General features: G+C 26.4%; 1 protein-coding gene across 8 annotated transcripts in view; it reads left to right on the top strand.

Moving 5' to 3' along the window:
- The window catches only part of LOC100208687 (A disintegrin and metalloproteinase with thrombospondin motifs 6), a 60,260-nt gene extending 46,508 nt beyond the window's left edge, over positions 1-13,752 (top strand). For 3 of the 8 annotated variants that reach the window (XM_065790652.1, XM_065790655.1, XM_065790656.1), the window contains 9 exons: positions 1,547-1,782; positions 4,569-4,743; positions 6,322-6,524; positions 6,686-6,796; positions 7,192-8,052; positions 8,165-8,986; positions 9,295-9,435; positions 12,793-12,936; positions 13,086-13,752. In XM_065790652.1, the coding sequence (XP_065646724.1) occupies positions 1,547-1,782; positions 4,569-4,743; positions 6,322-6,524; positions 6,686-6,796; positions 7,192-8,052; positions 8,165-8,986; positions 9,295-9,435; positions 12,793-12,936; positions 13,086-13,093 (2,701 nt within the window). In that variant the 3' untranslated portion in view covers positions 13,094-13,752. Of the gene's footprint in view, positions 1-1,546; positions 1,783-4,568; positions 4,744-6,321; positions 6,525-6,685; positions 6,797-6,904; positions 6,998-7,191; positions 8,053-8,164; positions 8,987-9,294; positions 9,436-12,792; positions 12,937-13,085 lie in introns of all 8 variants that reach the window. The other 5 variants (XM_065790650.1, XM_065790654.1, XM_065790649.1 and 2 more) reach the window with 3 other exon arrangements.
- Positions 13,753-13,893: the final 141 nt, after the last annotated feature.

Raw genomic sequence — 13,893 nt, 5'->3', positions numbered from 1 at the left:
TCAACATTTCACTGGCTTTAAATTGAGTTTCGAGGGAAATTTTGAGTTTATATTTTTAAAACTATTGTTTGGTTATTAACCAAATATTGTTTGGTTAGTAACCATATATTGTTTGGTTATTAACCAAATATTGTTTGGTTAGTAACCAAATATTGTTTGGTTAGTAACCAAATAATGTTTGGTTAGTAACCAAATATTGTTTAGTTAGTAACCAAGTATTAGTGTTAAATTAGTTACAGTGTGCAAATATTTTTTAGACTTAAATTTTTCTGAACACAAAATGAACAAACTAAAATAAGCAGAACTATTGTCATATACTAGGTATTGCATTCGAAACATCTACATTTTTTCTTTTAATATTTATAAAAAAAAGTAATGTAGTTAAAAGTTTTAGGGTGCTTTTTTTTTGGAAGCCCATACTTCTCAAACGGTACCAAACATATCTGGGTTCGTTTCTGGTATTAGAGTATATCAAAACATTTCTGTTTAAAATATTTAATTATATTTGATTTCAATTTTTTAGTTTTTAAGTAAGATTGATCAAAAAAAGTAATAGGAAATTTTGAAAATTTATTTGAAAAATCAAAAATTAATAAGTTTAAATAACAAGTTAGAATGTAGTTTGGAAAAATACCCAAAGTTATATATTTAGAAAACACAAACAATCCATGAAAGTTTTTGATTAACAATTTGTATTAATATTTTTTTATAATGCATAACTGCAACTGCCAAAGTTTTTAAACTGTCAAAGTTTAAAAAAAAAAGTTTAAACTGTAAAAGTTTAACTCGTTATGAATAAAATATATGTTAAATGAAAGAAAATATTGAAAAATATTTTTAAATATTTTATAAATATTTTCATTTTATTGATTTAATTATTGTTATATTTATAGCTTATTTCTTAGATTTTTTAACACTTTGATTTATATTTAGTTTTAGTGAAATTTTTTATATGAAATAATAAATTTAAAAATTTAGACAATTTTTTTATATAGATAGTTATATCAAAAACTGTATATATAGTTTTTGATAAAACTAAAATTCAAAATTTTTTGCCTAATACTTGTAAAATGTTTAAATAAACAAATATTGTAAAATATTTAAATAAAAAAGTTTAACTTGTTATGAATAAAATATATGTTAAATGAAAATATTGAAAAATATTTTTAAATTATTGTTTAACTTTATTTTAGTTTTGTCACTGTTTTTGTGCAAAAAAATAATTTAATAAAAATTAATATAATAAAAAATATTTTCACTTATCTATGTATGTCTGATTAAAACAAGTTTTAATCAAGTTGTTTTAGCCAATCAGATTAATTGTAATCATATTTCTCTTCTATCATTGTCAGGAGATAAATAAAAAATAATAATCCATGCTCATTTAACTCAAAAAAGTCAAAAATCTTCATATTCATCTTTCATTTAAAAGATTATTATCATGCTGTTATTAATTAACAGACAATTGTCATTAAAAAGATATCTTTTTAAAAATGGCTTCCAAATAAATGGTCTAAATCTTTTAAAATCTTGTCAAATTTTATAGATTGGATATTACGACACCTTCGTTAATTTGCACTAGTGATTATTTGAGGATATTTGATGGTCGTTGTGAGGACCAAAGTAAGCCTTCAGTAGAGTTTTGTGGCAAACAACTTCCTCCTGATTATATATCGACATCTGAAAATTTGTGCTTGAAGTTTGTCAGTAACTTTGGAACGACTGCACAAGGATTTATGATAAACTACACTGAAGTAGACAGTCATCAACATCTTGTCTCGGGTATTTATTTAAAAATAAATAAAGAATGAAATATAAAGTAATTAAAATTATAGAAGTTAAAACAATTAAATAAAAATTTAGAAATAAGTAAATAAAATTATAGTATTACAAAGATATTTATAAACTGCAATAAAAGTTTTATAATCATTTAGAATGCAATGGAATATAAGCAAATTAAATATATAAATGAATTGACAAAAAAAGTCAATTTTTATTTAATTTATTTTAATTTTTTTTGATTAATAGTGCAAAGATTTAAAATGCATATTTTTAAAAAAAGTTTCTTCAAAATATAAAATAAGTAAAAAGTTTCAATAAACTCATGGCTATAATAAGTAGAGTAAAGGAAAGAGGGGGAGCTGATATTCTTGCATTTCCAAAAGACGGTGAACCACTGTTACAATTGTCTGTGTTACAACATTCTATCTGGCAATTTGTTAAGCCTTGTGCCTTGCAGAGTGGTTTGTTGTCGCAGAAATCTTGTGTAAAGCAATCTCTTCTGTAATTTTCGAGCGAAGTTTGTCTTGTGTAAACAAAACCGCACATTGTTTGATCGCCTTCACACGATATTTGGTCCCAGTCAATGCAGTCTGACCATCTATTAGCGTCTTGACATTTCCAACATGTTTTGGAACATTCTAAAATAAAATAAATTTGTTAAGTTTATTTTTGTTTACTTATCTTATTAAAAGTCTTTGATTAGTTAATTAGATAAGTTAACAAAGATAAAAAAATAGTTTATTCGGCAAAAGTTTACCAATTAATTGTGCTGAAATTAAAATAATTGCGGTAACGACCAAAGACATATTACGTAACTTGATGCTTTCATAAAATTAAAAAAAAAATCTCTTGCTTTCTGAAAATCGAAAACAGTGATTTTGCAAGCGTTTTTTTTTTTAATTTTGATTTAAAGTTCTTTAACTTGAAATATTTTTATTAGATTTCACTCAAAGGAACTTTTTTAATTATTTATAAAAGAAGAAAATCGTAGTTAAAACAATTATTATGCATGTGTGAATGGTGAATGGGTGATGTAATATATTATGTAACTATGAATGGGTAATGTAATATTTGTTTAATTAATATCAATAAAAAATTACTATTCTTCAATTACCTAGCAATCTTTAAAAACATTCTTTCTGCAATCGCGCAGTCTTTATAGTTCAATCAGATCTAAAGTTCAGAATACAAAGGCTATTTAAGGCGTTTTAAAAAGTAGCTATTTGCATTCTTTTATTTAAAATCTTTATATAAAAGAAAGTAACTATATTATTTTAAAAACCATTTATCAAAAGCATGTCAAAATAAAATCATTTTTAATTATTAGTTACTATATAATATACAAATTTATATATATATATATATATATATATATATATATATATATATATATATATATATATATATATATATATATTATAATTACTTTTTTTAGTATTATAACGTAATGCGTATTGGTTTTAAAGTTTTACGCGTAAAACAATTTACTTTTAAAGAAAAAAATTTCAAAACAGTTTTATTAATAATTAATTTATTAAAAGTTATTTTCAGTTAAAGGCCTTCAAATCCTGGGTCACGGGAAGAAAGATAGGTCCTTTCGTGGTACAAGTTTTGAGGCCTTAAACTTTAGTCTAAAAGTTTCTTTTAAAAAACAAAACTTTTCAATCTGTCTCATATGTTAACAATATTTGCTATCTTACTGAGCAAATATTTGTTAATAATTAAATTTCAGATTTTGTTCGATTGATATTCCCTTTTAATTGTTATTTTCCAATTACTATTATTTTTTTCTATTTTTCATTAAAAAATTTTTTTTTTCTATTCAAATATAAAAAGTTTTTTTTATTTTTTTTTTTCTTTTTTTTATTTTAATTGGATTCAGTTTTACAATGCAATTATTTTATATTGCAGTGTTTTAAAAAATGTAAAAGAAAAATTTTATTACAAAATGATAAATGTATGAGACTTAAAATTAATGTTATTACGTTTCATCACTATGAGATTTTTAGAGTTTTCTTAAGGGCTAATGGAAATCATTGAATCAGCAGAATTAGCGCATATGACGTCACTTTATAGCATAAGCGCAAACGTGGCATGAGACTTAAATAAAGCGTTAAGAAATTGATGTATTATCATATAAAATATATGTATTTTTCACACATTACATAATAATTGATGTATGGTGTGAAAAATATGTTTTTTCATAAAGTCTTTTTCGCACCCTACATCAATTATTATGATTATCACGTAATTAGTTGATTATTTTTTTAAACACCTAAGGTTTCCTTAATTAAAAAGCAGCTAAAAATACTGTTGCGTCTTTTGTTTCTTATTAGAAGTTCAGAAATGGACATATACAAGTTACAATTTTAGTCATTGCTAAAATTTAACCAAAAAATGCTAGTCCCAGGGTTCGAAATGCTATTTCCCAGGGTTTGATATGTTAGTCCTAGGGTTTGAAAATGCTTACTTTTTGAGAAATACTCATCATTCTAAAATTATTAGCGAAAAATCAAATTTCAAACAGGTATATTTGTTGTGATTCATTCTCGTAAGGCACTAAAAAAAATTATTAATTTTAATTATTAATTATTAATAATTATTAAATTATTAATTGTTTTTAAAGTAAAAAAAAGTTATAAAAAAACAGTATTTGCTCAAAAACCTTTTAAATTACTTTTTCCCCTACAGATTCTAAATCTGCCCCCATAATTGCATCTATTTTGAAGAAATTAGCTAGAGTTTTTAAAGTATTGCAAAGATGTTAGAGATAATAATTTTTTTAGACGTATGTGACATTAAAGACCAAGTCATCAATGCGCCCTTAGGTATAGTGACATCGCCAAATTATCCTAAAGAGTATCCAACAAACGAAAATTGCCGAGTATCTTTTGAGTCTCCAGATCATTCAGGTTATTTCTTGAAAATGGAAGTATTTGATATTGGGACTAAGAGAAAAAGGTAACTTATTATGTTTATTGCGCCGTGATTTAAAAAGTCTTCTCCTTTATGTTTTGTAAACTTCATTTTGTTTTTTTCCCTCAACTCGTATTGAATTTTTGGAAAATACCTATTCAAAAACCGAAAGAGCCGAGTAGGCTATTTCTTATTTTTGGATAAAATTTTTCTACATCACTCTTAAACAAAATAAATACAATACAGTCAGGATTATGATAGGGTTCGGACCTCTTGCTTTTGAGGATAGAGCTTTATTACTGACCATTGTTAATTGAGCTTCTTGGTCAAACAACGTAATATTTGATCGTAAATTTTTCTTAGGCGTTACCTTCTAACCCTTTCTAATTACAAGAAACTAGGTTATTGTGTCAGAAAACCCAGCACCTTTCCGTTTGGTCATATTTATAAACGAGAAATTAAAAATCTTCGTACAAAAATTTCACTACTTTTTTGCAACCCTCATTTTATTTTGAAACAGATACTGTTAGATCTAGTAAAAATTCCTCAACTAGCCCCGCTCTACCCTACATGATAAAAACTAGGGATGGACCCTAGTTTTTATCATGTAGGGTAGAGCGAGGCTAGTTGAGGAATTTTTACTAGATCTAACAGTATCTGTTTCAGTATTCAGTTCCAGTAATCAGTATCAAAAATCTCATAAACGGTGTGCCGGATTTACGTAACTTTTTCACTGTTTCGCTATTAAAGAGATAATTTAACCTGCTATAGTTAAGAAAAAAAGTTTATTTTTTTATTTGTTTGACGAGGTATTGCCAAAATTTTAACGAGCTGCTCCACCTGCCCCAACGGGGTAATTTGTGCAACTGTGTAGAGCAAGAATAAATAAATATGCATAATATGGAACTTGGGTGAACCATCAATAAAACGATCGCTAACAGTAAGCGCGTTTATAATTTATAAACTTTTTATTTTATCCACTTTAATGACGTAAAAGGAGAGAAAAAGTTTAACAATAAGAAAGTAATGAATAAGAAAATATAAAAATATTATTTTATACAACTATTTTGAACTCTAAATCAAAATTTAAAAGTTACTAATTTAAAAAAATACATATATATTTTTAATGTATCGCAAAATTCTTTCTAATCAAATTTTTTTCTTTGTATATAATAGTTCAGTTTTATTTTTTTCAAAGCTGTTCAACTTACCCCTACTAGACAAGGTAACGCATTAGTTTTAAAAAAATCGGTGAAATTTCGGAAGAAACGGCTAATTATAATCATAAGACTAATAAATTAGTAAAATATTATCACGTGATGACAGATTAAAAAAATAATTAAAAAATAGCAATAGTTAAGTTTTTTATGTTTTTAATCCGAAATAGAAAAAGTGCCCGTGCATCTTACTCGACTGCCGTTAAACAACCTTTTGTTGCGCATTGTGTTACCATTCTATTTCCCTAACTTTCATCCGTTAAATGTTTTATTATGCAATGCGTTGATTTTGCAATGATTTCGAGACAACGTAATTGCCCAACTTGCCCCTATATTAAGCTAGCTCCGTTTTACCCTATTATTATGTAAGAGCTGTTTATGTAATAATGTAAATTTTTGTTTTCAGCGACTCTTCATGTAAAAATGATTACGTTGAGCTTTTTTATGACGAAAAATCAGAAAAGCTATGTGGTAAAACATCCCATACAGTTCACATACCTACTGCGAAATTCACGTTAAATTTTCATTCCTCAGCGCGTAAATATTTTAGCAAGGGATTTGTGTTTGTGTTTATCACTGAAAAATTTCGATCAGCATTAGGCGTTAAAGGTAATTTTTTGGTTTTTTGAGAGGTGCATTGTTTTTGTTAATGTTTATTTATAGTTTTAACTTCGTTATATAACATATAAAATTCACTATTTGCTGTTGAGTTTACTTGTATATTTATAAAAAATAACTCAATACTCCAATTAAAAAAAAAATTTATTTAGAAAATCGTTTCAGTAATTTTTACACTGGGTTACTAGAAACACAACACAAGTACGCATCAAAATCTAACACTAGTTTGCTGAAAGTCTCTTCACATCCAATGCTTTTTCCAAGTGAGTAAATATGATTGTTTTGCTTGTTTTATTAAAATTATTTATTCAATTTTTAAATTGTAAAATTAAATAAAATCACATAATTATAAAATTTTCAAAAACATCAAGGTATGAAAAATGTCAATCCTTTTCACACAGAAGATACTCGAGCGATTAGTGATCCGATGGAACTTACTAAAATCTTACACAAACTAGTGACTGGTAAATTTAAGAAATACGGTTATAATTTCAATGATTTTTTTTCAGTTAGGTCGTAGAATGTTTTTGGATGACAAACCTTTAACAAAAATATCAACTTTTTAACTATTACTTTTTTGTTGTTGTTATTGCCATTTTAGGTCCATTTCATAATTTTTTTTTAATTTTTTTTATTTAAAAATGAATTTATTATTTAGATGATACATCTAAGTTCTCACGTCCTCCCAATGCATCAAAACTAAAAGATTGGTCTCTCGTGGTCAAAAAATCTTTAATACCGCGACCTTCCTTAAGTGATAACGCAAGAATAATAAATAGCGAGGATCTTTTTAAATCTTCACACTTTGACTCTTCTCAAAAATATGGATTAGGCTATTTATCTCCAGCGACACACGAAGACGACGTTGCTAACATATATAAACTGAATCATAAGCTTCCTGGACCAATTAATCCTGCTAGTTATTACTTCAAACCTTACTTTCCTAACCAAAACAGTTTGAGGAAAAGTATATTACCCGCATCTAATAAATTTCTTTCTCAGCCAAATTTTCTTCAGAAGACAACGTTTTCAGATGTTTTACCATACTCGAATCAAGTTAATTTTAATACAAACCAGCCTTATGTTTACGAACAATTTTATCCGAAACCATTATTTTTGCAAAATAATTTGGAAAATTATGCTACTTCAGTTCCTTACAGCTACGCATACTCTTTTCCCATTTATCATTCAGTCATTACTCCACAAATTAACAAAGGGATTTCACAGCACATTGATAGCAGCAGTGGATCTAGCGTAGTATCCAATTTGCAACATGTTAATAGCCGCAATGCCCCTAACTTATTACCCAATTTTCATTCAATTTTAGTTCGAAATAACGAATACAGCGGGTACGCAACTCCATTAAATTTAGACAAATTTAAAAAAACAACTTTCAGCTACTTGCCCAATCTTGATAGAAGTACAATACTGAAACCGGACAGTTTGAGACGACCTAAGTTTAGTTACACTATTGACTCACATATGTATAGTGACGATTTGTCATTGTTTGGAGATAGAGGTATACGATTTCATAAGTAAAAGCTTTTTGATGTTTATTACGCTTTTTTTTTTTTAATCTTATAGTGAACTCTTATTTCTAATTTTAATCTATTGTGCTTTTCTGTTAATAGATTCAGCAAGTGTCGAAACTCTTAATTTCCCCTCGTATAATGATGAGTTAGTAAAACGCACATTACACTCTTCAACCACTGACACAGTTAAGAGAATCGTCGATAAGCCTTCGGCATCAGAACATTTTACTCATAACAAATTAGTTTCAGGTGGTAATATTCCATTGTTGAAGTTTACACTAGATGTATCGAATAACTATAACAAAGTAACTCCGAATAGTGATATTCCGTTGTCAATATTTGCGCTAAGCGATGCGTCGAATAACTATAATAAATTACTTCCAAATAATGACGCTCCTTTGTTGAAATTTACACCAAACAATGGATTAAGTAATTTTAATACAGTTCTTTCAGGTGGAGATGTTCCATTATCGAAACTTACATTCAAAAACGATGCATTCAGTAATGATAACGAAATACCTCCAAGTGGGTACGACAATGTTCCGTTGTCGAAGTTTGCATTAAGCAATGGATTGAGTAATTCTAATAGGATACTTCCAGGTGGTGAAATCCCGTTGTCGAAACTTACGCTTAATGATGCATTAAACGTTGAAGCGAAAACTAAAAATCTCATAAGTAAATTAGCATTAAAAAAATCAATGGCTCCAAACGACTTGAATCTTTACAAAATTGTTAACAATGATAATATAATAGTGCGATATCCTTTTAAAAGTGATGTTCCAGTAAAAAAAACTAATAGCTTTAGTTTAATTAAAGGAACTTCAAAAGTTATATATCCTAGAAGTCTAAATAAAGATGGGAAAAATTCACAGCAACATTTACAGCAAATAATGCAAAATCAAACGAAGGCATCTTATAAAAGTAATTTGAGAATATTATTTTCGCTAACTCCCTATGATTTATTTGATAAATTCATATATTTTCGAGGGTGGTTTTATTTCAAATTTATTATTTTAAAAAAAGAATTGGTACTAACAAATTACCCTTTTTTTTTGGCCAGTTTTTTATTCACCTCCATTATGGATATTAAAAAATATTTTATATATATAAATGCAAATATTTATTTTGGATACCTATTACCCAACCTCTAATTAATTTTTTTATGTGTCAATTTATGTTAATTTGTATTTTGTTGAAAAACTATTCCCATAATTTTAATTCAATTTTAGCGGCTAAAATGAAAAAGTTTGTTTCATATATCAATGACTGGGAGAATAGAAATTTAGACGGTAAAGTTTGGAATTCTCCAGCTCGTCGCAAAAGACAGTATCCTCTTTCTTTTCAATTTGAGCCCTCATTAAAATTAAACAGTAAGTATAATTTTTTAATACCTTTACAGTAGTGCTGTTACGGGTGCCAATCAAATATAAAGATTTGTAGTATTGCATTTACGGGAGCCATTTAAAGTTAGGGTTTTGAAATGACCGCGTTCAATGTTTTTAAAGGATGTGACGTACTGACTAACGTCTGCAGCCTGGTACTTGTTGCTCATAAAACAAATGAAATTTATAATCGTTTATGAATCCGCTAGTGAAGCTAAAATACTCTTCATTTGGATAAGTTTTTTATATACGCAACTGTTTGAGCTGCCTTCCCATCGTTATAAGATTATTATTTTTTTTTTTTTTGACTAACACTGGTTATAAATGATATCACTTCATCTTCCTGAAAAAAATTATTGTCGCACAACTCGTCGTTCTATTGAGCACAAATGATTGTTCCTAAGTGCTTCCTTATATTGCACCTGCCAATACTTCCGTTTAATTGCAAAAACGTTTTCGTAAGGTTTTAATTTCTCGGCTCTTATTTTCACTTTACATAAATTCACTGTAAATTGTTTTTTTGCTTTAGAGATAGAATCATTTTTAATATGATAAATATGCAGTAGTTATAAAGATTATAATTGCTATCTACATAATTATTAAACAATTATATATTGCAACCTATTGTTGTAAGAAACTCATTTAATAACAACATCAAAATTTGTTTCCCATTATTGAAAATGTTATTCCAATACATTCAAAAAATATATCTATGGGATACCGCAAAATCTCGCTCAGCAGCAGGAACGCAAATGTTTTCCTTGTGGACAACATTTTCTCTTAGTGCTTGACAACTCAACAAATGTTTTTGGAAATTTTTTTTACAAAATAATTTCCTAAAATCATTCCAATTGCAACTGTTGCGGCATATTTTTAATCCAATGTATCCAATCCAATAAATCATGCTTTTTTTGTATCAAACTTTAAATATTGTCCCAGCAAAAAATTGTTTATCTCATTAGCATTGTTACATATTCCATTAGATCTAAGTTCATAACAAAGTTAAAACCAGTATTTTGAAGTTTTTATAATTCTCTATTTACTAAGTTTATCTTTTTTGAGGAAGCAAAATGTCTAACAGTTTCAACATAAGACGTTTCTGAATAAAGAATTTTTTTACATCTGTTTATCCAGGAACGTTTATTATTACTACTACTATTATTATTATTATTATTGTAACGTATTCTATAAGAATAATTCCTTCTTTTTGATTCAACTATAATAGTTTTATTTTTAAAAGTTAATAGAAGTAATAATGCATAAAAAATTTAGCTCGAGTGAAACATAAAATTGCCTTTTTTACTTTTAATGGTGTACTTTTACATCTTTCATCAAAACGACGGCTCGCATAGCTTAATCTTGCATCAAAACTAACACATCTTAATTTCTGCTTATAACTAGTGCTGCTTGTGTGCGCACGAGCTAGTTATAAACATATATGTACTTTTATTCAGTCACTCGTGTGGCTTAATAAAGATATATATATTTATTTCTATAGATTTAACAGAGTATATTTATGAAAAAAAAGAAATTAATTTAAATAGGATGTTTGAAAATGATATAAAATTTTAATAAAACCAAAAAAACTCTAAAAACCGTCCCCCTTTCTAACTAGATTCCTGGAGCTGGCAATTTTATATTTTTACAAGACGCAGTTTTTCAACGTTTCAGCGGCCGTGGCGCAGTGGCTGGAGCGCCTGTTTTATAAGTAAGAGATCAAGGGTTCAAAGCGAGCTCTGAACATTTAGCGCCATTGGTAAAGAAGGAGGCGTGAGCTTACGGTGCTCTGTGACAAGACCAAAAGGTCTTCTAGGGGTCTATAAAACTATATAGAACTTAACAACAAATCACGTGCAAGCTATTATTCCAATTGGTGTTTTATTTTGTTTGTTAAACCGGTTCATGTTTTTTTTTTTTTTGCTTTAAAACAAATTTTCGTCAAAGAAAAGTACTATTCGCATGTGCGACTTATGTCAAAATTTGCTTATTAATAAGCAAACAAAATATATATATATTTATATACATATATATATATACATATATATTTATATACATATATATATATATATATATATATATATATATATATATATATATATATATATATATATATATATATATATATATATTTATATACATATATATATACATATATATACATACATATATATGTATATATGTATATATATATATATATATATATATATATATATATATATATATATATATATATATATATGTCATATTAAATAAATTAAATAAAGTAAAAAAAAGATATGAATAAAGTTTTACATCAATAAACTGTTCTATTTTAAATTTAATTATAATCAAATAGTTTACTGCACTGTTGTATTGAAACGATTATTATTTTGAAATGCAGAAAAAAATAACAAAAGATTTCTTCTAGAGCAAAATATATATAAAATAACGATACAATTAAAGCCGATTCTCCGTTCAGATTTTTTTTAGAAATTTCCGCGCGTAATTTAAGCTTGCGCAGTAATATTTTTTGTTTGAAAAAGCATTTTGAATGAATGTTTATCCTAAATTATCGAGACTAATATTTATTATATTATAATATTGATTATATTATAATATGATATATTAGATGACTGCCTTCATCAGTATAAAACTAAATATTTCTTACAAATTAAAAAAAGATCAATGTTTTCTTTTAACGAGGTTTGTAACATTTTTTCTAATAAATATTAAGTTTTATAATCTAATCGATGAGACTATCAAGATAAAATAATATTATTAATAAATGACATATTTGTTTCCTAATTCTCCATAAAAAAAAGATATTTGTTTGTACATACAGGAGAGATTGTACATACATACAGGAGATCGAAGATATACTTTAATGCCTATACAATTTTTGATAAAATAAGCTTTTTTAGATTTATACACTTATTAAGACCATAAAAGTTTTTTTTCTTACCAGATGGCGACATCAGGGTTGGATCCAGGGGGTAATGAAGGTAATCTTCATGCTAACTTAATAAAACTTTCTTCCTTGAAATTTATCTGTTCTTTTTTTTTTTTTTTTTTGAATGTCGTTTTTCTTTTAAAATGATTATATAAAAGTGATACAACATGCCATTCCCTTATACCTCATTGAAATAATTAGTGGGTGAACCTAATTTCTTGTTAACTCAGTATAGCTGATAAAACCTTCCGATATATATTTATATTTGGTAGAATTTAGACTTTAGGAGTCTTGAAACTCTTCTGCCTGGGTATAAAGGACGTATCCCCTAGTCTTTAACGAAAAATTTGAATTCGCTTCAGGGTTTTTCTTTTAAAAAAGAAATTTTTTTATAACTAATAAAATTATAATTACAGGCAAATGTCCACCAAAAGAAACAATATCATGTCTTGAAGTTGTTTCTCAAGTTTCGTGTAATCATGACAGTGAGTGTATGGATTTAAGGTTAGGCTGTTGTCAAACCAGTTGTGCACAACAAGAGTTTATATGCCTTACTAAAGGTATTTAAAATAGTTTAATTGTATTTTGTTGTAAATTTCGTTTATATATGAATATGTATTTATATATAGTTTTTTATTTGGTTTTTTTTCATTTTTATTTGGTTTTTTTTATTTTTATATACATATATATATATATTTTTTTTTTGTAGAAAACTAGCTCGTTTTTATTATTTTACAACAGAATTTTTCACATTGTGAAAATTCCATGTGAATGTCACATGAAAATTCAATGTTTTTAACTGGTACAACTAACCAATTCGAAGTTTATAAACTGCCTGTAAATATGTATTGAATTAATTTGTAAATTATTTTAACTGTCTACAGGTTAGACATATTTTAAACGTTATACATAACATAAGTAAAAAAAAGAAACTACTATTTTTTTAAAAATAAGTTTTAACGTTTATTGGGTTATTTAAACGTAGTTAAGACGTAATTTGAACGTAATTTGAACGTAGTTATGACATAATTATAACGTAATTTGATCGTATCTATGATGGTTATAACGTATTTTAAGTAGCTTAAAATTTTTCACTTTTTTAAAATAATTTTATTTTTTTAATATAATTATAGCATTTTTTTTTTTATTGATTAATTACTGATAATTTTAACGCTTTTATTATAATTTGTTGACTTTTTTTAAAGACAATTTTCACGTTTTTTTAACCGTTTTTGAAATTAAAAGATGAGCTTTTATGTTTTTGATTATAAGATATGTAATATAGTCTTTTATATTATGACGTGAATTTTTTATTACTCTGTACTTTGTGTAAATAAACAATTGATATAGTGAAACAATAAATTTTACTTTTGCTATTATTTTAGTAATTTATTAGTGTAAAATTAATGATTTTTTTAAATGCCATGACATTTCGGAAGACCTGCACCTTCAAGTTGCGTTGAATTAGTGTGTTCAAAATTAAAAAGATGCTTTGTTTTTGACAAACTTTTTTTTTT

This window comes from Hydra vulgaris, chromosome 02, assembly GCF_038396675.1.
Source record: "Hydra vulgaris chromosome 02, alternate assembly HydraT2T_AEP".
Lineage (NCBI taxonomy): Eukaryota > Metazoa > Cnidaria > Hydrozoa > Anthoathecata > Hydridae > Hydra > Hydra vulgaris.
This window is presented reverse-complemented; position numbering and strand designations above follow the sequence as displayed.